Source organism: Canariomyces notabilis (assembly GCF_033297395.1).
Source record: "Canariomyces notabilis strain CBS 508.74 unplaced genomic scaffold N656scaffold_32, whole genome shotgun sequence".
Classification (NCBI taxonomy): Eukaryota; Fungi; Ascomycota; class Sordariomycetes; order Sordariales; family Chaetomiaceae; genus Canariomyces; species Canariomyces notabilis.
In genome coordinates, this window is record NW_027041854.1 from 237,236 (window position 1) to 263,813 (window position 26,578).

The 26,578-nt window shown below is 53.3% G+C and overlaps 9 protein-coding genes across 9 annotated transcripts; 3 read left to right on the top strand and 6 right to left on the bottom strand.

The window, feature by feature from the left end:
• Nucleotides 1–1,493: 1,493 nt before the first annotated feature.
• On the bottom strand, nucleotides 1,494–5,031 carry N656DRAFT_784219 (glycosyltransferase family 35 protein). Its single transcript, XM_064816122.1, has 5 exons — nucleotides 4,773–5,031; nucleotides 3,992–4,578; nucleotides 2,515–3,941; nucleotides 2,390–2,462; nucleotides 1,494–2,338 (listed from the first exon to the last, which is right to left on the bottom strand). Exons 1-5 carry the CDS (start codon nucleotides 4,927–4,929, stop codon nucleotides 1,934–1,936), a joined length of 2,649 nt encoding a protein of 882 aa, XP_064666032.1. The 5' UTR covers nucleotides 4,930–5,031; the 3' UTR covers nucleotides 1,494–1,933.
• A 1,572-nt stretch (nucleotides 5,032–6,603) lies between these two features.
• Nucleotides 6,604–8,520, bottom strand: N656DRAFT_430542 (guanine nucleotide binding protein, alpha subunit). Its single transcript, XM_064809626.1, has 6 exons — nucleotides 8,081–8,520; nucleotides 7,656–8,001; nucleotides 7,471–7,599; nucleotides 7,281–7,410; nucleotides 6,987–7,225; nucleotides 6,604–6,936 (listed from the first exon to the last, which is right to left on the bottom strand). Exons 1-6 carry the CDS (start codon nucleotides 8,211–8,213, stop codon nucleotides 6,837–6,839), a joined length of 1,077 nt encoding a protein of 358 aa, XP_064666033.1. The 5' UTR covers nucleotides 8,214–8,520; the 3' UTR covers nucleotides 6,604–6,836.
• A 2,775-nt stretch (nucleotides 8,521–11,295) lies between these two features.
• N656DRAFT_801843 (Cullin-domain-containing protein) lies at nucleotides 11,296–13,888 on the bottom strand (the record flags this gene model as incomplete). Its single annotated transcript, XM_064818177.1, has 6 exons — nucleotides 11,296–11,484; nucleotides 11,553–13,432; nucleotides 13,486–13,574; nucleotides 13,629–13,645; nucleotides 13,704–13,773; nucleotides 13,830–13,888. The coding sequence occupies 6 exons, from the start codon at nucleotides 13,886–13,888 to the stop codon at nucleotides 11,296–11,298; spliced, it is 2,304 nt and encodes a 767-aa protein (XP_064666034.1).
• Nucleotides 13,889–14,995: 1,107 nt separating this feature from the next.
• N656DRAFT_431367 (uncharacterized protein) lies at nucleotides 14,996–16,540 on the bottom strand. Its single transcript, XM_064809629.1, has 2 exons — nucleotides 16,126–16,540; nucleotides 14,996–16,064 (listed from the first exon to the last, which is right to left on the bottom strand). Exons 1-2 carry the CDS (start codon nucleotides 16,247–16,249, stop codon nucleotides 15,079–15,081), a joined length of 1,110 nt encoding a protein of 369 aa, XP_064666035.1. The 5' UTR covers nucleotides 16,250–16,540; the 3' UTR covers nucleotides 14,996–15,078.
• A 984-nt stretch (nucleotides 16,541–17,524) lies between these two features.
• On the top strand, nucleotides 17,525–18,455 carry N656DRAFT_718036 (uncharacterized protein; the record flags this gene model as incomplete). Its single annotated transcript, XM_064812245.1, has 2 exons — nucleotides 17,525–17,961; nucleotides 18,017–18,455. 2 exons carry the CDS (start codon nucleotides 17,525–17,527, stop codon nucleotides 18,453–18,455), a joined length of 876 nt encoding a protein of 291 aa, XP_064666036.1.
• Nucleotides 18,456–18,504: 49 nt separating this feature from the next.
• Nucleotides 18,505–19,764, bottom strand: N656DRAFT_784227 (uncharacterized protein). The gene has a single exon (XM_064816123.1). It carries the CDS (start codon nucleotides 19,643–19,645, stop codon nucleotides 18,722–18,724), a length of 924 nt encoding a protein of 307 aa, XP_064666037.1. The 5' UTR covers nucleotides 19,646–19,764; the 3' UTR covers nucleotides 18,505–18,721.
• Nucleotides 19,765–21,049: 1,285 nt separating this feature from the next.
• Nucleotides 21,050–22,896, bottom strand: N656DRAFT_718093 (uncharacterized protein; the record flags this gene model as incomplete). Its single annotated transcript, XM_064812248.1, has 4 exons — nucleotides 21,050–21,769; nucleotides 21,821–22,015; nucleotides 22,427–22,505; nucleotides 22,712–22,896. The coding sequence occupies 4 exons, from the start codon at nucleotides 22,894–22,896 to the stop codon at nucleotides 21,050–21,052; spliced, it is 1,179 nt and encodes a 392-aa protein (XP_064666038.1).
• An 810-nt stretch (nucleotides 22,897–23,706) lies between these two features.
• N656DRAFT_717963 (eukaryotic type KH-domain (KH-domain type I)) lies at nucleotides 23,707–24,881 on the top strand (the record flags this gene model as incomplete). The annotated part of the gene is made up of 5 exons (XM_064812240.1): nucleotides 23,707–23,961; nucleotides 24,012–24,204; nucleotides 24,260–24,416; nucleotides 24,467–24,495; nucleotides 24,553–24,881. The coding sequence occupies 5 exons, from the start codon at nucleotides 23,707–23,709 to the stop codon at nucleotides 24,879–24,881; spliced, it is 963 nt and encodes a 320-aa protein (XP_064666039.1).
• Nucleotides 24,882–25,349: 468 nt separating this feature from the next.
• N656DRAFT_718042 (NAD(P)-binding protein) lies at nucleotides 25,350–26,528 on the top strand (the record flags this gene model as incomplete). Its single annotated transcript, XM_064812247.1, has 2 exons — nucleotides 25,350–25,411; nucleotides 25,487–26,528. The coding sequence occupies 2 exons, from the start codon at nucleotides 25,350–25,352 to the stop codon at nucleotides 26,526–26,528; spliced, it is 1,104 nt and encodes a 367-aa protein (XP_064666040.1).
• Nucleotides 26,529–26,578: the final 50 nt, after the last annotated feature.

A 26,578-nucleotide genomic window follows, 5' to 3' on the forward strand; every position in this document is an offset into this window, starting at 1 on the left:
GAGGTGGATAAGGCCTGAAGAGCACCCCTGGAAGCTTCGCTGCACAACTTATCGAAGAGGGGCTTGTCACGCTAAACGCGCGATGACGTAGGTGGTCAAAAGTGGGGCAGAAGACCCTTGTCGACCGCAACAGGAGAAGCCAATCCCCCGACTCCCACTCCTGCACTCACAGCACAGACTCCGCGACCAATCTGAAGAGTGGTCTTGTAGTGTATGCACCCAGCCGAGACCGGTGGGAGCCGTGCTTTGCGGCATCACTGCATGATCAATTCAATTCGAATTCAACACCTCTGCTAAGATTCCCCGAGTTTATTGGGACTCGTCACAGGCACTTCTATACGGAACAGACTCTCCGGATGGGACTCGAGCGGTCTGATCTTGCCCATCATAGCACATTAGGGTTCAAGCATATGCCGCGTCTTATCCCTAAACGAGCCTGACTGTGAGTAGGCTGCCATTACCGATGTACATACACCTAGAGAATTACTCCGTACGTAGTGTATGCACTAGTACGGCATTCTAAGTTATTTGTCTGTACTCCGTACTCAGATCATATAGGCCCAGACAGCGCCCAGGGTTAGGGTTATCTACGGACGTCGTCGCAGTCGCCGTTGTAGTTGTAATGTGTGGATTGAAGTGTTGTGGTAACTGGTAAGAGGTGTCTTTGTCGTTGGTGAGGTGGGGGCATTTGCCATAAGTAAGCTCCGTAAGGCAGCCACTGCGACTGAAAGCCCGATTTATATGTGGATGGTTCTTGATAAACTCCATCGCCCGTCTCATATATACACGACTGTACATACTCCGTATCCGTTGCAAGTGGAAGCGCACGAAACTCTTTGAGGCCAGACCAGTATTGATCATCAGGGGGACCGACAGAACGGGGGCAAATCCCTAGTGTATGGGCCGGATGGGTAAATCAGATCACTCAACAAAGAGAAATAAGCTTCTCGCCTCCCGAGCCATTTAAGGGGTACTAAAGCTATGGTTAACCGACTTCCCAGGAGAATACACTATAGAAATGATAGAAATGTTTTTGAGGATATGGATGTAGATCGTTCTCAATCATCTGAAGGTGAAACATTTTCATTGACAATGATAGGCATTCCCATCTGTCCCACATACCACGCTGCCTTGCCTCCGTAACTCTCTTCAAGACTCCTACAGTACCTTAACAAAGAGACACAACTATCCGCTACATTCCATCTGTACCGTATCTTCCATCCGGCACCGTCAATTGCGAAAGATGACGCCAAAGGCAGCCAGTCAGCCGCAGGCGTACTTAGCTAGGTAGTGTGCACCTAATGTATTGTAGGTGCATTAGCCACAGCCCAAGCTTTCACAACTCATTGTGGAGTTTTTCCCGCTAGCCATTGCCGAGGACGGCAGGCGTAAGAGCCATGCTCAACTGTCACGCTAGTGACGTCATACGGGCTAGTGAGCTTCAAACGCTCAGAAATATCGGCCGAACTTGGTGTGAGCAAGTACATGCACTACGGGTATACAACTGCGAAACTAACGTCTTATTCAGAATACCCTGTTTTGTCTTATTGCGATGACAGCATTTTTCCCCTTCGCCTCTTAACGTTATCCTTCTGTTGGATGTGCTGATAGTATCGGCAGCGGCCTTGTCTAAGCGGTTGCTGTTCTCGATGCTAGTGCGGAAGATAGCCCTGCAACCTCGCTGGCCCTGCTCAATCTTAGGTACCTTAGTTACCCCAGGTCTCTGCAAGACGCTCACGCCCAATGATTACTGTGGCTGGCAGTGAACTTGTACATGTTGCAAGAGACAATGCATTATTATCATTCTCCTGGCCCTGCTATCCATCGACTCAATAATCCAACGACGCCTAACGAGCAGAACAGCCCAAGCTAGCGGCGGCCCGTCCCTCCAGTGAACCCGAGCTCGCACTTACGATGCATCAGCATGGGCAGGTTAGTCCACCTTCAGCGGCTCAATGTTCCAGATCCCCTCCGCGTATTCATTGATGCACCGGTCCGAGCTGAAGAAGCCCATACGTGCCACGCTGGTGATGCACTTGGTGATCCACTCCTCCTGGTTGCGGTACGCCTCGTCGACGAGCGCATGCGTCTCCAGATAGCTGTGGAAGTCGTCCGACACGAGGTAGTAGTCGCCATGCTCGCGCACTGCCGAGATCATGCCCGCAAAGTCCTGGGGGTTACCAAATGTGCCCTTCTCGATCTCTTCAAACACGCGGGCAAGGTCCGGGTCGACGGTGTGTGACCCGTACGTGTGCGCGTGCCGCAGGTCTTCAACATCCTCGGCCAGGTTGCCGAAGAGGAAGATATTGTTCTCGCCGATTTCGCGTGTGATTTCGATCTGTCAATGAAGTTAGTAGAGTCTCGACGGCTTTGTAGGGTTCAGGCTCACGTTGGCGCCGTCGCAAGTCCCAATGATCAGCCCGCCGTTGAGTACAAACTTCATGTTGCTGGTTCCAGACGCCCTAGTAAATGTCAGCTTCAAGTTCAAAGACAGTAGAGTTTGTCAACACTAACTCGGTGCCAGCGGTCGAGATGTGCTCGCTAATGTCCGAAGCCGGGATAATGATTTCGGCCTTGCTCACGTTGTAGTCCTCGATGAACACCACCTTGAGAAGGTCACCGATATCCTTGTCGTTATTGACTACAGAGCCCACGCTGTTGATCAAGTGAATAATCTGCTTGGCCATCCAGTAGCCAGGAGCAGCCTTGCCGCCAAAGATAGAAACCCTTGGCTGCTGCTTCTGCCGTTCCTCGGGAGTCATGGCCTTGAGGGTGAGATAGCGATGAATAGCACCAAAGATGTTCATTTGTTGGCGCTTATACTCGTGTATGCGTTTAACCTGTATGTCGAAAAGCGCAGATGGGTTGACCTTGACCCCAGTGGTAGCCTCAATGTGCTTGGCGAGTCGCACCTTGTTCGCGTGCTTGATCTCGGCCCACTCTTTGCGGAACTCCGGATCGTCGACATAAAGTTCAAGCTTATTGAGAACCGTCAAGTCAGTTAAGAAGTCCTTGCCGCCCGTCTTGCTCGCAATCAACTCGGACAGGCGAGGGTTGGCTTGGTGGAGCCAGCGCCGCGGCGTAATGCCATTGGTCACGTTGGTGAACTTGTCGGGGCCGAAGATCTCGACAAAGTCTTTGAAAATGGTTGTCTTGATGAGGTCAGAGTGCAGCTCAGCGACACCGTTCACCTTGTGGGAGCCAACAATGGCCAGGAAAGCCATGCGAACCATTTTCGGCTGCGACTCCTCAATGATTGAGACGCGCCGCAAGAGATCTCGGTCGTTCGGGAACGCGCGCTCCACGCTTTGCAGGAAGAAGAGGTTGATGTCGTAGATGATCTGAAGGTGCCGCGGAAGCAGATGCTGAATCAGTGGGACAGACCACTTCTCGAGGGCTTCTGGGAGTACGGTATGGTTGGTGTAGCCGAAGGTGTTGGTCACAATGTTCCACGCCTCATCCCATTCAAGGCCCTCGAGATCAATCAAGATCCGCTGAAGCTCAACGATCGCCAGCGTCGGGTGAGTGTCGTTTAGCTGGATAGCCACTTGGTCGGGAAACTCTTTCCAGGGCCGCTTTGATTTCTTGAAGCGGCGGACAATATCGTACAGAGAGGCGGCGACCCAGAAATACTGTTGCTTCAGTCGAAGCTCCTTTCCCCGATCTAGGTTATCGTTCGGGTAGAGCACAGCGCTGATGGTTTCAGCGCGCTGCTGGTCCGCCACCGAACTCTCATAGTCTCCGCTGTTGAATTTTTGGAAATCAAACTCCCCGCTCGCCGCCTTGCTGGACCACAGCCTCAGGTTGTTGGTGGATGGCGTACCATATCCTGGAATGGGCACGTCGAAGGCGACAGCCTTGACCATCTCGCCGCCTTCCCAGTGAGCAATGGTCTTGCCTGAGGCATCGATTGATTTGCGGACGTGGCCATAGAATTGGATCTGGGCAACTGTCAGTGAAGCCATGTGCTATATCCTCCTCGTATACTCACATCCACAGTGACATCGTGTCTGGGGAATTCCCAGGGGTTAAAGTCGAGCCAGTAGTCAGGTACTTCGACCTGGTAGCCATCGATGATCTCCTGCTTGAAGATGCCATAGCGATACCGCAAGCCGTATCCCCAGGCCGGGTAGTTCAGGCTGGCAAGACTGTCGAGAAAGCAAGCGGCTAGACGGCCCAGGCCGCCGTTACCCAGGGCGGCATCGTGCTCCTGCTCAATAACGTCCTCAATCCGGAAACCAAGATCGGCAAGGCCTGCTTTTGCCGTGTCCTTTTGGCCAATGTTCAGCATAGCATTGTCGAGAGCTCTGCCCATGAGGAACTCTAAGCTCAGGTAGTATACACGCTTGCTGTCGGCAAACGTCTGGCGCTGTTGCGTGCGGTTCCACTCGAGGATCAAACGGTCCCGGAAGGCTAAGCTGCAAGCCGCGTACGCCGCCGACTCGTCGCAATTGAACATGCTGCGAGCCAAAGTGGTCTCGACGTGGCGGACCACTTCGCGCTCGAAGCCATCCTTGTCTTGGAAGCCGCTTACCTGATGTTTCAACCAGGCCTCACGCTGCGGTTCAGGGATGGAAGCTAAGTAGAGAGAAATCCGTTAGCCGCAGCTTCGTAGGGATTGGTGACCCCGCAGTACAGTACTGAAATGCGATTGGGGAGGAGCTATAACGTCAAGTGGGGAGCTAGCTGCAGAGAATATGTTCATGTTCACGGCAACAGGGCTGATAACAAGCTCTCAACTAAATAAGGAGATAGAAACGGGTATATATCACCTTCAACGCTTTTGATCTCTCCGGCACCGAAACCAGTAAAGGTGCGTTTGTGTTTCGGCCGCGAGATGCCTGCGGGGACCACCGAACCCTGGATGTCCACGATCGGAGCACCAACAGAGGGCCGGCGTTCTCGGGTTGGGATTCGGTCGGTCGCCATGACGGGAGGTGCAATCGCCTCGATTCGAGCTCCCTAGGGATGATATCTAGGAATTCTAGACAACTATAAGAGGAAAGAAGAAGAGGAGGAAGAGAGGCAGCTGGTCGAGGTGACTATACCATTAGCTCAGTCCTGGGTGGGGTAGCTCCCGTCACCACTTTCAGGCTACCTACCTCGCTAGGCGCTGATAAGAACCTGCTGTGACCGGCTGCCGTGTAGCTGTGCGGTCGCCACAAAACAATTTCCCTAGTTATATAGGGGGAGCAATAAGGGAAGGGTTGAGAAGATCGGGCCTCGAGTAAACAATGGAAGCCAGGAGAGGGCATACGTATGTATGTATGGACAATACAATACATACAGTACTGTACAACCACTCAGGCTGGTTATTGACGAACGGAACGCTAGTGCCGCAATAGCGTGCGAGGGCCTGGGCTACCTAACGAAAGGTAAACCAGCAAAACCAGCTTCAGTGAATGAGAAATGAGACAAATGATGAACTGGAAGAGGGCTTGCCATATAAACAGGCCCAAATCTCTATCGAATCTTGGAGACCAGACTCACCAACATGTCTGGAATCCTGCGGAAGGCACCTTGCCCGCTGTGGTGCTGTCGATGGCAAGAAACAACCCCTGTCCGTAGCTTCTAAAACGACAATACCCGACCTCGCTCTTGCCTGCTTGCTCAGCTTCCGGCAGTCATGATTGGGCCCATATCATCTGCATATGCATGTCGCAAAGCCTGGCTGTGAGTTCCTTCACTCACTCGCCTGTAAGATTCAATTGGTCTTTGCAACGCTCCTGCCGAGCGAAGATGCGACCAGAGATTTGAGTGTCGGATGCGGGGCCAACGGTTCGGGTGGGCAAGAATTTACCCCTCGCAACCTCCAGCTTCGATCGATGCGGTCGAAACATCCACTTCGAAGGGGACATAGCCATCAAACTGGTGAGTCTTAGCGGCAAAGCCTTCTACCGCCACCGATATTGCGGCGTGTCGAAGAGTCGGAAGGTTTCAAATCGCGCGGCTGCCTATGGAATACAGGCCCTCGCACAAGGTCACTCCACCATGTCCGTACAACGCATAGGGATATTGCATCATGAGGGGGGCGCTCGACTGGCTCGGAGATGTATCTCCTATCATGCTGCAGCCAGTCCGAAACGGGCACACTGTCACCTGCTATGTTCAAAAGGTAGCAAGCCAGCAATACATGAAAAGTTGGGATTTGAGAGAGGTGCCCGAGGTAGGTATATCTAACCTATCTACATCGCGGAGGCTTCGACACGACGACGGGTCGATCACTGTTGATCTCACATTGGAGTCGAGTAGAATGTTACTTGTCAAGGAACGCACGACACGAGTCTCGTTGCTTACAATTTTGAACCCCTCGACTGTAGCTTCTTTCTCACATCCAACATGGCATGCTTATTATGGCATGAACCATTGAATTCCCGCAACCCATGCAGGAAAGATACTGCAAGTCTCGGGCCCTATTGGGGCAATATGCCAAAAAAACACTATGCCGTCGCTCTAACTTAGAGGATCCATTGTCCTCGATAACCCGTGAATAAGTCCTCTCGCCTCAGGCGCATACTGGGTAGCCTGCCCCATGCTTTCCCGCCCATCGTGACGCTCAGATTAGACCCGATTCCGCCCTGCGAGCTCCATTCAAAAACCAGCAAGCAGCCGACGCACTATTCCGACAAACTCGTAAATGCAAAAAACGCACAGCAATTGAGCGAAATCATCAGCCGCCAAGGGGTTGCCTGTCCCTGGTGTAAACAAAGGTGAAAAAGTAAACCAACGCCCTGTCATGCATGAGTAGCGATCCAGAATGGCTCGCTCTAATCTTATAAATGAAAGACCCCGTAATTGTTATGGGGTATTGAGGGATTCAACGAGAAGCCTGGTCGTCACAGAATGCCCGAGTCCTTGAGAGCATTGTTGAGAATCGTCTCTTTTACTGCGGCAAAGACCAGGCGAATGTTGGAGGTATCGGTGGCTTGCGTCAGGCTATCAAGCAAGTAAGCGGATGGACCTTAGACGGCACGGGTTCGGCTTACTGAGGATAGAGATTGAGATGAGCCCGGTTGACCTGGTTAAATCTCCAAAGTAGGTACTTGGCTGCCTTGTTGACGTCGTTCCCGCCTGAATAGTCTGGGAAGTAATTGCCTAACGGCGACCGACCCAGTTTCTGTTTGAAGATGTCCACCTTGTTGAGGAACAGAATGATACTTGTCCTCATGAACCACCTCGAGTTGACGACTGAGTCAAAGAGCAACAGACTCTCCATCATCCGGTTCTATAGCGGATATTAGCACTGGTGAGAATATGGAGCACACAATGAGCAGGCATACCTGGCTGCTCTCTTCAAGCAATACTTGATCGTATTCGCTCAAAGCAACGCAGAATATAATGGAAGTAACGTTCTCGAAGCAGTGGATCCACTTCTTGCGCTCACTTCTCTGTCCGCCCACATCAAACATACTGCAGCGAATGTGAGCTTGGTTCAATAGTGTCTCCTCCAAAAGATGGGTTGGCACTCACTGAATGCTCAATGCACCCATCTTGAATCTTGTCTCGTAAATTCCAGTGGTCTTCGTTCTCGCCCGCAGTACATCCATTTCTACAGGGAGGTAGTTAGGCGCCACTATCCTCATAGCTTCCTGGAAGAAGCTGCAAAAAGGTCAGCCCGTGAGCCCTTGAGGAGCCGAGATCTCAGGGTAACCGACTATTCGGCAGAGTCCATCAGGTAGAACTCTGTTTGCCTCTCCATCAGCCGCTCTTTGGCAGGGTCATTCCAGATGGACTGAGCTGCAACGCCCACTTTCGGATCAATCTTTGCGTGCGGGTTGGTGTCGAGGGAATAGTCATAGATAAAATCGCAATACGCCCTGTTCTCGTCCAGCACAGGATCGATTTCGAATTGGCGCATCGCGCCAACGACTGCCTTGGCACATTCCAAGAGATTCTTGTACACGGTTGGGCGGTAACTCGCGAGCTCTTCTGGGGAATAACCCTTCAAGTGGATAATCTTCATCTGCTTGACGATTGTCGATTTTCCGCTCTCGCCGGAGCCTGTGCATGATAGGAGCAACCGGAGTCAACATGCATCGTTGGAACGTAGAGATACCCGAAAATAGGAAAGGCGACGTACCGAGCAGTAGAATCTTGCATTCTCGCCGCAGCTTTCTGGAGTCCTCCTCCAGTTCCCTGTCAATCTTGTTACTCCTCTTCCTTTGCTCCGATTCCTCCCCACTCGTGCTCATGCACGTTCCCATAGCGACCATCAACCTTTTGTAGTTCGAGTTGGTGAACCGAACCGATGGCCGACAGTGGTGTCGAGCGGGGGCGGCGATAGCTATCAAGGGTGGCACAATCGGGTAATCCGGCAGTCAATGATTCGCAAGATGTATAGTACCGCAAAGTTTAAACAACCAACGGGCAGCAAGATCGGCCAGCCATCCAGGTATCCGGGAAAGGGCGAGTAAAGCGCGGCGACAGAAGCCGGTTGGGTGCCTGGTGCGAATGCCCTTTTGTCGGCGGAAAGGTGGCCTCGACTCGATTGACGCACGAACGGTAGCGGCAATGCAACTCAAAAGACCCGCCTGAGCCGAGACTCGGGAAATCGTGCTCTGATGAACAGTGAGCAGGCTCCGTCGGGACGGCTCTGGTGTCGGTTCAAACTCGCAGCTGGACGCCTCCGGCCTAGGCCGTATTGAGGGGCTGGGAAACCTACGAAGCAGCAATGCTCACGGCCGCTTCTGTTCTCTCACGGGTAAGCCCTTCGGGGGCGTCGAATCAGCTTCGTCGCGGACAGATTCCCGATGCAGACAGGAATGCTGCTTCGACAAGATCTGGTGTTGCGAGCAACTGGTACAATTGATGTCTCGCGGCGTGACAAGCTACAGATCCAAGGCGGCGCAGGGCACCAGTTCGCAAAGTAAGACTCGACGGAAATACAGAATGGGAGGGCGGCAGGCCTTCCCTTTGTCCAACCAGCCTGAGCCGGTCAATGTGCACGACGGCACTGCACGAAGGTGGCCCCGGCCACCGCCCAGATTTGGGCGAGGAGACGGGCCCGCAGGGGCCAGGCCTGCAAGTGACTCCACACTGCCCGCATTGGCAGGACCTCCTCCCCACGGTATCGATACATAATTACATATTGACTTAGGAGGTAATAACACACCGGTACAGTACATCAGGTACGGATACATAGTAAATTCGGCAGGTACCTATGTTCAATCCACTACCTTACCTTGAACCTTCGCATTATGGCGCCGCTGTTTGCTTTACGCGGTTGAGAGCTGCAAATGTACGATAGTAACAATTCATGTACAGCGTTACAGTGTAGAGGAATGAATCAGTACCGCTACAATCAAATTGCGGTCTGTGCGGACGGGTCGCCTCAACGCTCTTCAACTCTCGATCCTAGTTTGAACTGATCCCGTCGCGCCCCATCCATATCCGTAGTTAGGTACATGATACCGGTAGTAGAGGCCCTGGTTAAGGTAGGTACAGTACTCTCCCAGATATTACCGAGACCATGTATGAAAGCTGCCATCTCTAGCATTTTGTGTCTGTGAGCATCTCATTTCAAACAAGCGGAATACCAAAAAACTTTAGATGAAATTCCGAAGGTAATGGCAGGGGATTAAGGGCGTTTGCTAGATCGTTAGTGGGGGAATACTGTATGTACAGTACAGTACGGTACAATAGCCACCAATTGTCACCAGATACTTGAGTTACAACGTAACTGAGCCTGAATTCAAGAGTCTGTTTGCTAGGAAAAGCCATCTCTTGGCGTATAGTAATTACACAAGATACCATAATACATTCGCAACACCGATACAATACTGTATAGTACCGCAAACATTGAAGTACCGTACAGTACGGAGTACATACAAGATTTCATTCAGTGACACTTGCCGTCTCTCTCCGCGGCACAGGGAGTGCGTCCCGACACCACGTGTCGCCAGGCTCCAACTCCCGGAAAACCTACCGCCTCCAACATGATCAAATCTGCCTTGCATCAGGGTGCTGTATGTAACTTACACACACCTAGATTGTGCATCACTACTTGAAATCCCGTACTTATACTTCTTCAGCTGCGTTGTTTGCTTTCACATCTCCGCATTTCCATTGTGTGGAAGGCTGGGGTACAACGCAAGTACAAAGTACAGTACATACGATCACGGGAAACATATCTCGCTGACCGATTTGCGCCATCCAGGTTCATTGATTACCTTACCTTTGCCAGCATTTCGTTGCAATAATTACAGATATAAGAACCGGCATCAGTCCCGAAATGGGTACCAGCTGCGACTCAGGTTTATTAGGTACTGGGCTAGGGCAGTATGATGAACCTGGGTCGCTGCGCACTCGGACGCTGTCAAACACAACAGAGCCAGAAGCGCAGCTTGCCTGGATGTTCTGCGGAACTTCTGCCGGCGTGCTGGCAAGCCAATCAGGGCTCTATAAAGAGAAACGGCCCAGACTTATCTCATCACAAGCATGCATCTTCTGGCAAGGCTACTTTTGAAGTCAATGTACTCGGATCCTCAGCATTGCTGACTATGCGCCATCTGGAACTCCTGTCACGTCTCAAGACCGTTACTTCGCATGCTCAAAAAGTCCTAGCATAGGAATGCTCAAATTACTGTAATGTTGCTTCGTAGTATTGTACTGTACAATACATACTCCGTACATGCCTCTTAACAACTAAGCTAACGGTATATATTCCGTACCCGCCGGAGTGGTGGGGCAGAGCGATTTTGAAGCCCTGACGAGTAACATGTATCAACATGATCTTCTGTGTAAGGTAGGTCGAAGTTGTTGCAACTCTAGGTCCCTTCTTAGTCTTGAACTTACCAACCGTGCCAACTTGCTCCGTTGCAGTGTAGCGCAGTCACGCCCGGCATGAACTCCGTCAGAAGCGTAGCCTCAGTACTGTCTCTTCATGGAAACCAATACCATCGCAAATTGCAGAGGATAAGCATCATCTCGGTTCAATTAGCAAAGGAAACATTTGACATCCACCCGGACCCAGCAACACCGTCCTCTAGTAACTGTTGTTAGTGATGGGGAAATATCACCCAATCCGAATCGTCTCATTTGCAAGGAAGAAGACCGAAGTTTGGTCTCAAGGAATGCTCTACGGCCATAGGCATCTAATAGCCTCTCCTCTCACTGCCAGACGAGTCCAGGAAGCCAAGAAGCACTCCGCGTCAGTCCATTTGTTAGGCAGCCCGCCGGGCGGTATTTCATACACAAACCCTCCCGCCTTCGTTCATCAAATTCGGAGATGGACAAACTCCGGTCCTCTCCACGCTTCCAAGGATCCCCAAGGCTCAAGAGCCCCTCCACAAATAATCAGGCCAGGTACCCGAGATCATCGTCCTCCAAGCGTTCCAGGTACTCTTTATCAAGAAGGATCTCGATGCATTTCTTGATATCGCTGACCTTGGGCACGAACCGCTGCCGGATCTGGTTGATTGTCTCGCTGACGAGCTGCTGGTGCTTCATGCGCTTGCGGGCCTTCATGATGCGAACAATAGCCGACTGGTACACGGATTGGTTAGTCGGATCCCACAGAGGCGGATATCCTGGCCGGCTATCAGAAATCTTACCTGAAGGAGAAGCTTGCGGTCCTCTTCAATCGTCTTGTTTGTCTCGATTTCCTCTTGTTTTGTCTCTGACTTCATGGGCATGTTGAGGTTGAGGCGGTATTTCTTGTTCTTGAAATCGTAGTTCAGCGAAAATGTCGCCCCTGGCCCCACCTTATCGCTCCCTTCCATGTTGAGCACTCTCGCCTTTAGGAGAATCCCCAGCGAAGGGTCTAACGCCTCGTTGTTTAGTTGCGTCGTCGACGCGAGCTCTTCGTATGTATTCCTGTCCTTCTCGTTGAAAAGGAGGAGAATGGCCATCTGGTATACCGAGACGGTGAATGTGTACGGCATCTTGGCATTCTTGAGGTAGTTCGCCTTGACATCACCCTTGCACAGTTGCCACAGCCATGTGAGTTTGCGCCCTTCGTGTTTGTTCTTGTAAAAGCGGGTAAACCTCTCGCAGTCCGCCTGAATCTCTTCGGGAGGGGTGAAATTGGTGCCCGGCGCTTGCAATGGCCAGAAACCGGTGCCGAGGATGGAATACGAAGAGTCGAGCCCTTTGCTGCCGAGGGTCTGGAGGTGCTCCTTGAAGCCCGCGTTGAGATCCTTGGATATTTGCATGTCCTGGAACATGCGCTGCAGCTTGTTGGTATACTCGAATCCGCAAGCTTCCTTCAACTTCCCGATCATGCTCATCTCGGCGTCGTCGGACGAGGAAGTGCTATGTACCAGGCGGCGAGCGAGCATCCGCGAGTAGAACTTCTGGAAGACGTCCTTGTCCTCGATGTACTTGAATACAGTCATTATCTGGACAAGCGTACTCTCGAGCTCAGCATCTTCCACTCCCGTGCTGCTCTTGCGGAGCAGAAGGTCAGCGTATTTGGCCAGCAATTCGGGGGACTTGTTGGACCCAGATTTGCAGACGTCATTGCGGTTCACAAACTCTCTGCACGCGTTGTCCAGAGACCTCGTAAACTCTGGTTCGTCATTGAAAGCACGCTTGACAAGGGTTTGGTATTGGGTGTGGATCTCGAGCAGAGCGTCGACATACACCTTCGGCTCCAGCTTGTCGGCGTCGGACGTAACCTTGGCGACCGCCGCCAACCCGGCATTCCGCACATGAGTCTCGAAGCGTGTTCTAAGAGGGTCCAAACCGTCCGGAATACGGGACAACAGGCTGTACATGCGCGCCATATCTTCTTCCCTGTCGTTGTCTAGAAGAACCTGGAACTCGTCGCGTAGGATGTTTGAGTGATCGGCAATCAGCACCTGGTTGCAAGCCTTCTTGAGAGGAATCGCGATGTCCGGGTGGAGATATAGCTTGACCCGCTCTTCCTCTTCCTCCAGTCGGGCCTCGGCCTTCTTCATGTACTCGACAACGCTGTTCTCGGCAACGAACTGCTTGCTTTCGTTTTGGTAAAACAGCTTGGTTGCCTCGAGGAATGGGCGTTCGAAGTGAAAGCGGTAGACGTCCAGTGTGGTTTTGGAAGAGTCACCCTCGTCCAGACCGAGTGACACAAAAGACTCAACCACTTGCTTGATCTGGTTGTACTCGATTGTCTCGCCATTCCGCTGCTTCTCCACCAACTTCAGGACCGCATCCATCACCTTGGAAGAGACCTGAGTGAAGAGAACATCGCGCCATCGCACTAGGTGCAGGGTGTAAACGTCGTAGACGTTCTTCTTGCCCTCATCCATCTCGCGCTTGACCCAGTGCCGGTTCAAATACCGGAAGAGGTGGTGTATATACTTGGCGGCCACCGTGTATCGCTGCCATTCTCTTATATAGAAGGCTAGCAGTGCCTCATCTGTGTGCGCCTTTGACGCGACGACCAGGCCCTTCAGATGCTCGGTCAAATATTCGGTAAGCTTCTTATAGAGGTCCTCGCCTAGTAGATGGGCTAGCAAGTATGTCAGCGATGCGAGATGAGCGGCGTGGGTCACAAGCACGAACCGCCACGGTGGGATGAACCGACGCCAACGACGTTGGTCGCATGAGTAAAGCCGGTGGCTTTTTGAGATGTGCAGAAGTTGTGTACGGCTCTGTACCCAAGTTAGCTGCGCCGGATAGGCATGCGATGGGGTTCTTGGACGGACGTGTAGATGCCCATGTACTATCAACAGTATCAGCGCTGCGGTAAAGTCACGAGCGAACATGGGCAGGATACATACGGTATGAAGATCGACTCCCTCCTGCAGATTCAGCATAATCCTGGTGATGCCATTTTGAAGGTAGTTCCAACTGTTGCACGTCAACGTCTGGCTTCTGGGCAGCGGACTGGCGGGGTAGCGACATACGTGTTGTCGATATCATCACGAGGTTGTGAAGGCATCCCGGGTAGCGCAGCGGCAGGCATACTGGCCGGCGAGATGGGTGATTGGTGGAGGCAAGGGAGAAAGTTGGAAAGGTGACGGGAAATGCGTCGTCGATGCAAGGGACCGGTGAGTGGCCGAGTCGCCGAATGAGTCGCTAGGGAGATGCGCGGCAGGTTAGTCAAGTTCCAAAGAGAAAACGCCGCCTTGAAAACCGCAGCTCTCTGTCGCGGTGGCTTCGGGCAGAATTGTCATGGCTCGAAAGTGAACTTGCTTTGAATAACGGGTGGATTGCCCAGGCCCTCAGGCGCCCTAGGGCAGACGAAATGTGGGGGAGTGTCACGCGGGGAACTGAAAACCCAGAAGTGGAAGAATCAGAATGAAATGAGAAGGGAGAATTCAAGGCGAAATAGGGTACTTGAAAAGATCGATCCTCATATGCTTGGATAGCGCAAAGGGTGAATGCAGAGATACGGGGAGTTCCGTTGTACGAAGCATCACCACAGCCTTGGAGGCGTCCGTGTTGCAGTTCTAGGCAGGAAAGGCCCACTTGTGGTCGGGTGCCCAATTTTGCAGCACTTGCTATTAGCATTCATCTGATGGTCTATTCACATAGGATGGATTGTCCAATCATTACGCCAGTGCATCACAACGTTCTCTGAGATACCAAAGAAAATATAAACAAACTCACTTAAAGATACATCTCAAGTACAAACTAAGGTTAGTAACCAGAATGGAAGCTTAACGTGCGGTACATACATATGCAGCCGTTGTCGTGGCACCTTTGGGCCTAGGAGTACCTTAGGTAGGCCGTCACATTAGAATCAATGACGATATTCCGATAGGGAGCGCGCTCTGAATGCATGATTAGCGACAAGCGCCTGTTGGCGCTTCGAGTCCTTGTATGACCCCACTCACGCGACGGATGAGCTCATCCCTGTATGTATGGACACCAGAGTCCACGGTTATACAGTACCACCTAGCACCTAGGAGTACCTGCTCCCAACGGCGATACCCTAGTATTAGCTGTGAATCGTGGAACTGGGGTGCAAGAAAAGCTAGTCGATAATAGATGTATCTTCTCTAGACATAGTGGATACAAAAAATCCGAAGACATTAGATTCATTGCAACAATGCATAATGAGACAGACTCCGGGTCGAGCAGCATAGGACATCCGCTGCCTGTAATCCCAAATCCTCCTACACCGTACATAGGTATATCTTCGTCATGTTATCATCCACCGTCATCCCCACCACCGAGTTTCTGCACCAAGCGGAAGACATTCACTGTAAATGTGAAGCTCCAGGATATAAGGCTGACAGTCTGGAAAGCGGCAAGGGCTCGACTGTACTGATTGGTTTGCGAATCAAAACTGTTGTGGTTGACCAGAGTCTCAAAGGCGAGTGTTGTGCTTGCGGATTTGAAAATGATGAAAAAGAGGTCCATAAGAACAAGGGAAATCTTTGCCGTCGCCTGCCGCAATCCAAGCGGCTTTCCGGTGTATTCGTCCCATGTCATGTAGCCGATGTATGGCACAGCGATTGTGTCTACAACGATAGCCACCAGCGACTGTGTCCGCTCCGCCGACTGTCTGCTGAGTCCGCCATGTTCTTCTATTTCAAAGATGCGCGCAGACAGAGCAAGAGCCACAATTGAGGTAAGGAGGACAGTGAGACGAAAAGCTAGTGGGACCAGCGGGTGTCGCAGAATGAGGCGCCATATTCTCTTGTAGAGTCTTCTTGTCCGTGTCGGTTTCTTCCCGGTGCCCTCCAGCAGTCGGGGTGTCTCGGCGGCATTATTGAAGCCCGGCTGCAGCTTTTCGAGCACCTCGGGGTCGAATATTTCGGCCTCCTCGTTCGGCAGGCGGCCATACCGCGAGGATTGCAAGTAGCTCCGCCACGGAGAATCTGTGGTAGCCCGGCTATAGCGAGGAACGATGACAGGTTCGGCTGAGCGCAAGTGGTCCCATTTCCTTCCCTTCTCGGCAGCGTCCTTGCGGATTAGAAATTTGCGTAGCCTTGCCCTTGATTTTCTGTTCGCGTCGAGTCCCAGTACGGCCTGATCGTCGTAGACAAACCCGTCTTTTGAAACCCTCCTATTCGCCTCACTGGGAGAATGATTATGCTGTGGGGGCAGTGTGCGCGGAGGCGGCGAGTTGAGGGCGCGGAGCTGCTCGTCAGCGGGCCTGCCATATCGAACCTCGTAGGAATCGATCCATGCTGTTATGGGATGTTAGCATCGCCCTCCATAGCCGGAGAAATGGGAACGCAGGGTTCGCACGCGGTAAGGAGCGCGGAGGGTGGTTCCGCGACGAGTTGGAACCCCCTGCGCTGCTCTGGGACGCGATGGATGTGCCGGGCTCAGAATGGGAGCTTGAGGATGGTGGGCCCGCAGCCGCCATCATAGCGGCCCGTAATGCCCGCTACGGTTGAAGGTGGTACAGAGACGCCTGCGCGGTTGACGATATGGGGAGCATCAAGCGATGGTGGATGACGTCTCCGGTCAGCGGGCAAGGCCTGGCGAGTACGGTAAGAATAGGCAATCGAAGAGCTTGCGGAGCCGGTGCATTGTGCAGCGCTCGATCCCGCGACTTAAATAAACCACGTTAACGGCATCCCGTCTCAGCGCGGAGGATGACGGCGTTGGTTGTAGCATGCGTCCCAGTTGGTACTTGAGGTGGTCAGTTTCGGAGCCTGCGCCATCAACAAATCACTTGGCGCCGTTGCCGTTGTACTTTGTACCATCCAAGGCCCCTGGTGGCACGGACCACAACTCTACCAGCTTCCAAGTTGTAAGTCCAGGTACGGGGTACGGCCCGTACGCTCACTACCTTACCTAGGTAGGTACCTGTAGTGTGTAAGGTACCTTAGGTTTGTGCAGTCGCGGGGCCTCTAATTGTGTGAACTTTCTCGATGATGTCAGTTGGATTTGAAGCATTGACCGAGAGGCTGGAGTGAGATGTTGGCCGTCCCTGACTCTCTACCTATGCCAGGCTTCGTGCTAATTACCGGTACCGTCGATGTTTCGATGTATGTAAGGTAGCGGAGGTCGAGACGGCACCGCTTTGCTCAAACCCGCAACCTGTCCCAGCAAAAGTGCCACACCACAAAGTGTCAGACAGAGCTTCCATGACGGGCTTCGCAATAGCGCCTTCGCAGGCCTCCAGAGTCAGCCAGGAACTTGCACAGGTTTCGGGTTCGATGAATCTCCACTCGAGGTATCTTAACTTGAGCCCGGGAAATTGAAATGAGCAGGGGTATGAGGCCCCTGTCCTGCGCGGCGCAGCGGTTAACTACCTTAGACCGATTCACTACATTCGGCCCATCAGCCAATTGTGATGCGCCCCAGGCAACCAACTGCGTCACTGCTTCGAGCGCAGAAGCTGGCATCCCTCGCAAGGCTCAATTCTCACAACCCTCAAACACAGGTCTGCTTGCCACTAGCGTTAAGCATCTTATTATGCCCAGTTTGACGGAAAATTGCAATACAAGATGAGCTGTCACGGGCTCTGCGTTTGAGGCACGGATACTGCGGGATATCTCTCGTTTTTCTCGCATCGCTCGCTTGCGGCGAAGCTGTGCTCGTTTACCTTGGCCACACTTTCCTTCTGCAACACCAAGTCTCTGGAGGTAGCCCAATCTGCCCAACAACGTGGCGCTTGCGCCTAGGCATTGGCACGATGAGGCTCTATCTGTTACCCATTTCAACCAAGAGGACGCTACTGTACTGCCAGAAACTCTACGTGCCAGCGACTGAAAAGCAAACCTGGGCGGACTGGGTTCAGGCCAAAGCTGCCCGCACATGGTCTGAATGGGAGAAGAAAGATAATGGGTGGCAGAAGAAGGTTGTCGGCTACGGCAACTATGCGCTTCGTCGAATTCCTTATGAAGAATGGGGGCTCAAATCCGTGCCACCTTTGTCGCAGCGTCGAAGGCAAGTCGAGATGAAGGGCACAGAGAAAGTGGAGGTTGTCTACCCCAAGACTCTGCTGGCAATGGATAGAGTCCCAAAGATTCTGGAGACGTTGGCCACAGAAAGGGAGGCGCTGCATAAGAGGAGGTTGATTTGGTGCTTCATCGGGATGCCACTTTCGGCGCCCGTTGCTCTCATTCCAGTGTATGTGATTGCAAACCTGTCCATCCTACAATGTCCTCTGACAGCCGCGATCTAGGGTTCCCAACATACCCTTCTTTTACCTTGTGTACCGTGCTTGGTCGCACTGGAGAGCGCTATCCGGCGGCAAGCACATACAGTTCCTTCTCAAGCACAACCTCCTCGCTTTGACACCGTCCCCGGTCATTGACGAGGTGTATGCCGACCAACCAAAGCCCTTAGCTTCTCCTGCGAAGCCAACACAGGAGTCTGGCGGGATACACGCGAATTCTGACACCTTTACTCCCGGTTCTCAAAACCCGGAGGAAGAAACAATGTTGCTTTCCCAGGCCAAGGGGAGAAAGATGACGCAGGCTCTGGACATTCCACAGCTCGAGGTTGAGCTCGAAAGGGCCATATGGCAGGTGGAAACGGCCTTGAAAAAGCGCAGCGCTGAGACCTCTGCTACTCCGGGGACCGGAGGCACCGCCAACGACGACGAGAAGAAGACGCAATGACGGCGCATGGCACCACATGATCGAACGATGTATAATAAGCTAGATGTCCGGTGGTATATTGATTTGGGGGGCGAGCAGGCGGTGTTAGACAATCCAGGCGGTTCTAGTCAACTTGGAGAGCGCGGCGACAGATGGTGTATTGGGTATGGTTTAGATTCGATTCACCCCAACTCACAAGAACGCATATACCCAGCATGCTTGGACAAAACTGCACTCTCGAATGGGAAAACGCTGCCGACCCCCTTTCCCCCGTTCCGACGGTTCAATCAAGGCTCAACCTCGTGTGGGCCGAATCTCCTCGCAAGAAAAACACGCATCACGCAATGTATCAGCCCCAGCCCGAATAACAAACCCATCACAAACAACACACGCCGCATGGTAACGCGATTGCGAGAAGAATGCGGCTCCAGCCGCCGGGCAGCAGAGCACCGCGCCGGCTCTCCCGCCACCACCGTCACAGACGCCGACGGAAAAGGCGATGTCTCGGACAAACCCAGAAGCTGAAAGGTTCCATCACCACCACCACCGCCGCCGCCGCCGCCGCCGCCGCCGCCGTCACCTGCACTGCGCTTATCGACAGGCCGTATTAGCAACCCGATGTCACTCTCTTCATCCCCGCCCTCCTCGCTCCGGGGCTTGTCAGCACCGTCCAAAAGCAGGGTCTCCTCGGGAACGGTGATGGTGAGGATGGCGTCGCCGCCGGGGCCAACCGTCGCGGTCCAACCACCCTGCTGCTGCTGCTGCGGCTGCTGCTGCCTCTCAGTCCCCTTCTCGTCATGGCTCTTGGAGATGGTGGCGTGGGCGTAGGCGTGGGCAGCGTCTAGTATTGCCCGGGAAGGCAACTGGGACTGGGACTGGGAGAGAGTCTGGTATCGCAAGGCCTCAGACCGCCAGGCCGCGGCTGCTTTTTGCCGCAGGAGGAACTGTGTTGGGCTTGCGCTGTGGTTGGCCTGTCTGTGGTGAGGGGTTTTTAAGGGTGGACTGGGTTTTGGTTTTGGTGACGATGAAGGCTGGGTGGTTAATGTTGCCGATGGTGATGATCTCCCCTTGGAACTGTGGGTTTCGTCAAGATAGATGTTTGGGTTTAGCGGGGAAGGCGTCAGCGGAGCATAATATCGGCGCTTTTCTGATGATGACGGTGGCCATGATGATGAGGGAGCTGATGAGACAGGTGATATTGACGGAGACATCTTGGGTTCCGGTGGTGATCACAAACTTCGATAGATTTGCGTTGTGAATATATTGCTCGCGGTTTAGCAGCCAGGTTCGGTTGCTCGGTGGTAAAAAGGTCGGTTTGAACATTTACCTTACGATTTGCTGGATGAGGCGCAGTGAGGTTGTTTGAGACAAAGGACTAAGTTGGGCACGAGATGCGACATCTGCGCCGCCTTGAGGTATGGAGTGAGCGACCATATGGCTTGACTATTTCTAACTGATACGGCGTGTTTCTCTATCGTGTCTTGACTCTATGCTAATGCACGTATAAACGCATTTCCACTGGCGGCCGCGGCAACAAGACAAACGCCATCGGTAGTGCCGCATATGCCAACCTGGAAACCTTAAGACAACCCGAGGACACCAAGAGAGCAAGTTGGGTACCTTACCAAGCCGAGTTGGAATATCGGGTAGGACAATAATGCCTGAACAGGCCATTGGAATGCGGCCATACGAGCATCGACCGATCAGAGGCGCAAACAGGCCTCAGAAGCAAGCACAAGTCCATGTCAACGGTCTCGGTTGCTACTGGTTGGCAATGGTATTGAATCTTGGACAATCTGCGAGATTCACCAATGACACCTGTGTGTTTATGTCAACTCTAGGGCAAAATATTGAGCTTGACCTCTTGATCGTCTTGTAGGTCGTACGCTCAGGACGGAAGTGTCAGTGATGCTACCGGCAGAGCGGCTCGCTGCCCAGTAAATGGCAAGGTTGTAAGGTTCTCAGGGTTGCATTCCTTCCCTTACCATACCAGTACTTCTCGAGACAAGAGTCTAAACGTGTCGCATCTCGCAATAAGACTTTTATTCCAACCCTTTATGCCGTCGGACTTTTGGGCCTTCACATGTAATTACTGCAGAGGTACAGTACTCCAACAACTCCCGTAAAACCCATCCCATAAACCCCTTCTTTGATCCATCCGTCCGCCTAAGCCCGTACGAGATAAACCGAAAGGATATTACGCATCGATTGGAACTGCACCCATCGCCTTCTCCAATTTTGATCCCGGCTGTCGCTGTCACCTAGGCTTGCCTGAAAGACGCCCGCTATCCGATCTACTTCTCCAGTCCGAAGCCGAGATGATTGCTCAATCAACTATCCGAAAGATATACGGCAAATCCCCTCATGACGGTTAAGAAGGCAATCCTCAGAACTCGGTCCTCGAGCAGTCAATGCAAAGGTATAGTAGGAAGGGAAACCCACAGCGCCCCCAGGACGCCAGATTATACTCGTCATCGCTGGTTGGATCGCGAACACCAGTTTCAATGAGAGGCCCACCCAACCCAAGCCAATAGACATACACGGCGCGTTGCGAAGCCCGCCTTGCACAGCGGGCGTTGCACAACACCCAAACCAAATGTCGATGAAATTCGAGACTATGAAACTGGCTGCGTCGCCGGCTGTGAGGTTGAAGCAGCATCGTCATCGGTGGCCGCAGGCTCGTCAACACGGGATCTCTTCGCACGGCCGCTTTCGTGCACCTCGAGAGATTCTTTGGCCTCCTTAAGCTCGACCTCTAGCTCGTCCAACCGCCGCTTAAGCATGTTCTCTCTCCGATGACTTTCTTCCAGCTCCTTTTGCAATTGCGCATGCGCCTCATTCATGGCATCCAGCTGCGAGCGCAGTTGTATCTCAACCTCTGATTTGTTCTTCTCTTGGGCCTGCCGATTCGCTTCTTCCTGCTCTAGTTGCTGAATTCTCCCGCGGTAAAGCTCCTGGATGACCTCAAGCTCGCTGACACGAGTTTTCAAGCTTGAATTCGTTGCAAGAAGCTGCTCGTGCGTCTGAGGCATGTCTAAGCGCTCGCCATTCAAAGGCGATGGGGCGCGACCATCGGGCCCTCCAGGAAAGCCAGATAGCTGTTGCGCTTGTAGCTGGTCGTCTATATTGTGATATAGGGGGTGGATGTGTGCCCCATAGAGACTAGGCGTCCCAGTGCGTGATATGGGAGAATTGGTATCGTCAACTGCACCATTTGCGGATTTCTGTGACGTCCTACGAGCGCCGAGATTCGCCGCCGTTACTCCATTACCAGGAGTGCCGAGATCGTTCCCGTTCACATCGCCCGGTTGCGCAAGGTTGTGGTTTTGCTGAGTCTATCTAACGTCAGTCGTACAAGAATTAGAATGGGGCGAGGATCGGCATACCTTTTTCTGCTTCGCAAGATCAGGTCGCATCGTCTTGACACGATTGCGGCTCTTGATTACATCCGTTTTGAGCGAGATGGGCCGCGGACGACCATGAAGCTTGAGGAAGAGACCGCACGCATTGCAGAGAACAGCGCCCGTCTCATCGCGCCTCCAGAGCGGCGTTGTCGATGTGCCACAGTTTTGGCAGGTAGGCTGTGTGGTTTCGCGGTCATGGTTAGCCATGGTCGCCATGATGGGCGCGCTGTATGACAGCAGGGAGCAGCCGGGTGCAGATGAGAGATAGGTTATGAGAGATTAGATCGTGACGATAAGGCCGGGATAAATGCAGATGGAGCCCCAGATATGAGTTGGGAAAGCAATGATAAGGTGGATGATAACGAAATTTTTTGAGTGAAAATCGAGTGGGGCTCAACGATAACGGTAAAGATGCAAAAAGTGGGGCTTGGGGATAACTGCCCCACTGAGATTTCGCTGCCCTGCGAGCCAATAGGAAGCGGCGCCTTGGTCAGGAATCAAGCACCGCCAGCAACCGATTGGTGAGGCGCGGGAAAAGAATGGATGGAGAAAGGAGTACGAGAAAGTAGAGGAGCGGTTGAATCGTACCAGATTGCCCCCGGGAGCTGGTGCGGTGCTCGCAGGTGATGTTCCTGACGGGTACATTGCTGGCGCAATCGCGACAGGTCTGTATATGATGTCAGCTCGGCGACGTAACAAAGCGTCGTGGGATGAGAGTTCGATCAGGCAAGAGCGCAGAGCACTTGGCTACGCAGCAAACTCCTCGCAAGCACAAGTAGAGGCCCAGACTCCATGGCGCTCTAGATTCGAGCCACGGGCCCTCTTTCGCCGCGGTGCCTTCAAAGCATTGCCGGGTTCCCTGATGTCACCAACCTTTGCTGCGGAGAGCTCGCTACAGAGTTGGTGGTGGCAAGCGCAGCAACTCCGGAGAGATGGTGTGCAAGGTTCTGTGAAGCTGAGTCTTGTGTAGATACCGAACTGGGTCTCGAAATCGGCTCTGAGTCTGGCTCTGATTTCAGAGACGGTGGTACTGGCGCGGCTTGTGTACCGTCTTCCATCTTCAGAAGAAACAGAAGCTCAAGGTCGGGTCGGGAAGAATCGCGGAATCCAGTTGAAAAGACGCGATGAAACCCGGACCGGTCTGATGGCGTTGCTAAGTATCCTGTGCTGAGACGGGCTGGCGACGTGACGCTATTCGAGGTCGGCTGAAGGGCAGCTTCTGGTGCAAACGGGCCGGATAGACAACGCTCGGATATGAATGGCCTTCGGGAGGTTAAACCAGCGCATATGCAATCAATGGCCCAGTAAGTTGCTGGTAGACGCCAGGTGGAAACGCGACACAGGCAATCTTTCGAATGAACCGGTCAATGCGGTACGTAGAGACAAAACAAAGAACAGGTTGAATTCCTGGGTTTTCTCTAACTCGGTAGGTGCAACAACAACTGGATCGTAAATGATCCAACCAGGTAGAGCGAATCGCGGTGGGAAAATAGGGCAAAAAGGGAGGATCCCCTCCAGGTGCTGATGGGTGAGACTTGCACAGAATCTTGCGACGAAGCAGAACAGAGACCGACCCACAGTAAGAGCCGTGCCGCTGTACGAAGTTCATACTGAGAACTCCGGAATTACATGAATACATACGTATTGTATTGTACATACAGTGGTACTGTGGTACTGTAAAACGTGCCAAAGTCGCGATAAGGCTACGGAGTAACTCTGGTATCCAAAAATTTCCACGCAGGCTGGAAGCTGTTTGACGACACCGACACAGAAACAAACTTCCTCGCCACCGACAAATCCAGAGTTGTACCAAATAGCCACCGCGTATATCGGCATCGCAACTCTATCGAGAGCCAAAGCATATCAGAATGCCGTCGACGCACAAAAAGGACAAACCATGGGACACGGACGATATCGACAAATGGAAGATCGAGCCGTTCACCAAGGAACAATCGTCAGGGCCGTTCCTGGAAGAATCGTCGTTTATGACTCTATTCCCAAAATACCGCGAGCGCTATCTTAAGGATTGTTGGCCCCTCGTCACCAAAGCTCTAGAGAAGCATGGCATCAGTGCGACGTTGGACCTTGTTGAGGGTTCAATGACTGTGAAGACGACCAGAAAGGTAATTCCACGCCAGCTCAGTGCTTGCATGCAGCTCTGACCTTTCTGCAGACCTACGATCCCGCTGCGATCCTCAACGCTCGAGACCTGATCAAACTTCTCGCACGGTCCGTCCCTGCGCCACAGGCCATCAAAATACTGGAGGATGGGATGGCATGCGACATTATCAAAATTCGGGGCATGGTGCGGAACAAAGAGCGATTCGTCAAGCGGAGACAACGGATACTGGGCCAGAATGGCACAAGTATGAGCTGAGCCGGGTTTCCACTGCGGAAGAGTCGGTCGCTAACTATGAACAGCCTTGAAAGCACTAGAGCTGCTGACACAGACCTACATTCTGGTGCACGGAAACACGGTTTCTGTCATGGGGCCTTATAAGGGGCTGAAGGAGGTCAGGAGGGTTGTCGAGGATACGATGCAAAATATTCACCCGATTTACTTGATCAAGGAGCTCATGTGAGTGGTAAACGGGAATATTTCAAGCGGCGTTATTGACCTAAAGCTAGGATCAAGCGGGAGCTGGCCAAAGATCCAGGTTGGTGTTGCACGCGACAACGACTTTAGATGGCATTCACACTGACTTGTTAAACAGCGCTGGCGCACGAGGACTGGAGCCGATACCTACCAAACTTCAAGAAGCGTACCTTGTCAAAGAGACGGAAGCCGTTCAAGGTTACAGACAAGAGCAAGAAACCCTACACGCCTTTCCCACCTGCGCCGGAAAAGAGCAAAGTGGATATGCAGATCGAGAGTGGCGAGTACTTCCTCGGAAAGGAGGCAAAGCAGCGGGCGGCCGAGGCGGAGCGGGCAGAGAAGGCCAAGCAGAAGAAGGAGGAAAAGAAGCGGGAACGGGAACGCGAATTTGTGCCACCGGAGGAAAGCAGCGGGAAGGCCAAAAAGAGGAAGACATCACACGAGTGAGCGAGGCGATGCTGGTGTACGGATGCCGACCGAATTGGGAACTGCAGATCCAACGATAACCGAAGCAAGGGAATTGTGTATCGCGCAAAGTATGGTGTTGTCAGCGACGCAGCTGTATGCACAAACACTGGTGCAAGAACCCGGCACCGCATTTGGACCCGGCGCTGCGGCGGGATAGGACGCCGCCCAGTTGGCGGGGACGACGGAGAATTGGACGGAGATTTGCCGATCGCAGCTCGGCGGCGGGGACGGGCCGAGGCACGAGCGTCAATCCATTACTCCGTACCAGACTGGCCAGACCCCCATCCGTGGATCCGTTTGTGCGGGGGAAGGTGGGGCGTGACACTGCCGAAGCTCACCTACATCTCAGATCATGCCGAGTCCCAACTGTGAGTCCAGTACATTGTCTTCATTTCTCTCCAAGAAAAAGGACACAATTCAAACCAGCCAGCTCCCCTCCTATCAAAGATGCCATACGCTCTCACAGTGAAGAAGACCGAGGGCGGGAAGCCGGGGCAGGTCTATTACCCGTAAGCTCGGTCCAGAGGTGCCTCATGCCTCGCCTCGTTTATCCACCGTCCCAAACTACTAAACCACGCTCCCAGCCTTCAACTCAATGAAGTCCCCAAGCCCACTTCAGGCCCCAAACAAGTCCTGGTCAAACTCGCCGCCGCCGCTCTCAACCATCGCGACTTATTCATCCGGCAGCACCTCTACCCAGGTATCTCCTTCACCAACCCTCTTCTCGCCGATGGTTACGGCACCGTCACCGCCCTCGGCCCGGACCCGTCCCCGCTCGCCCAGTCCCTCCTCAATAAGCCCGTCCTGCTGACCCCGTGTCGGGGGTGGGAATCCGACCCGGCCGGGCCGGAGGACCTCGGGAAGCGGTTCAGCATCTGCGGCGCCGCCGTCGGGACCGAGGTCGGTACCGCCCAGGAGTGGGTCGTTGTCGACGAGGACGAGGTCGTCCCCGCGCCGCCGCACCTGACCGCTGCCGAGGGCGCCGCCCTGCCGCTCGTGGGGCTCACGGGGTGGCGCGCGCTCGTCACCAAGAGCGCGGACGCAGCCCAGCCGGGCAGGAACGTGCTCGTGACGGGCATCGGCGGCGGGGTCGCGCTGCAGGTGCTGCAGTTTGCTGTTGCCCTGGGGTGCAACGTGTTTGTGACGTCGGGGGATGACCAGAAGATTGAGCGGGCGGTGGCGCTGGGCGCGAAGGGAGGGGTGAATTACAAGGGTGAGTGGGCTGACAAGTTGAAGGGGATGCTACCCAAGGAGAGGCCGTTCCTGGATGCGGTGGTGGACGGAGCTGGCGGGGATATCGTTGCCAAGACGGTAAAGCTGCTGAAGCCGGGGGGCGTGATCACGTCGTACGGGATGACGGTCGGGCCAAAGATGGATTGGCTTATTCAGGCGGCGCTGAAGCAAGTGGAGCTGAAGGGTTCGACGATGGGCTCCAAGGCCGAGTTCCGTGCCATGGTGGACTTTGTGCGCGAGCACAAGATCAGGCCTGTGGTGAGCCGCGTCGTGAAGGGCCTGGATAATCTGGAGGGCATCGAGAGCTTGTTTGAGGACATGAAAGCTGGAAGACAGTTTGGGAAGCTGGTGATTTTGATCGACGCCGAGGCGGATTCGTCGCCTAAGCTATGAGGGTGGTCAAGTACTTGTTCCCCAAGTTTCGGTAGGCTCTACTATCACTT

Bases quoted from the DNA above. Each gene is read 5' to 3' on its own strand.
- N656DRAFT_784219 (XM_064816122.1), bottom strand. From the start codon at position 4,929: ATGGCGACCGACCGAATCCCAACCCGAGAACGCCGGCCCTCTGTTGGT. The intron at 4,579-4,772 runs GTGATATATACC...CTCTCTACTTAG, and splicing joins AGAGATCAAAAGCGTTGAAG to CTTCCATCCCTGAACCGCAG. The intron at 2,339-2,389 runs GTGAGCCTGAAC...CTTCATTGACAG, and splicing joins GGACTTGCGACGGCGCCAAC to ATCGAAATCACACGCGAAAT.
- N656DRAFT_784227 (XM_064816123.1), bottom strand. From the start codon at position 19,645: ATGTCTCCGTCAATATCACCTGTCTCATCAGCTCCCTCATCATCATGG.
- N656DRAFT_431367 (XM_064809629.1), bottom strand. From the start codon at position 16,249: ATGATGGCGGCTGCGGGCCCACCATCCTCAAGCTCCCATTCTGAGCCC. The intron at 16,065-16,125 runs GTGCGAACCCTG...ATCCCATAACAG, and splicing joins CCCTCCGCGCTCCTTACCGC to CATGGATCGATTCCTACGAG.
- N656DRAFT_430542 (XM_064809626.1), bottom strand. From the start codon at position 8,213: ATGGTCGCTATGGGAACGTGCATGAGCACGAGTGGGGAGGAATCGGAG. The intron at 7,600-7,655 runs GTCGGTTACCCT...ACCTTTTTGCAG, and splicing joins CTGATGGACTCTGCCGAATA to CTTCTTCCAGGAAGCTATGA. The intron at 7,226-7,280 runs GTATGCCTGCTC...TATCCGCTATAG, and splicing joins TGCTTGAAGAGAGCAGCCAG to AACCGGATGATGGAGAGTCT.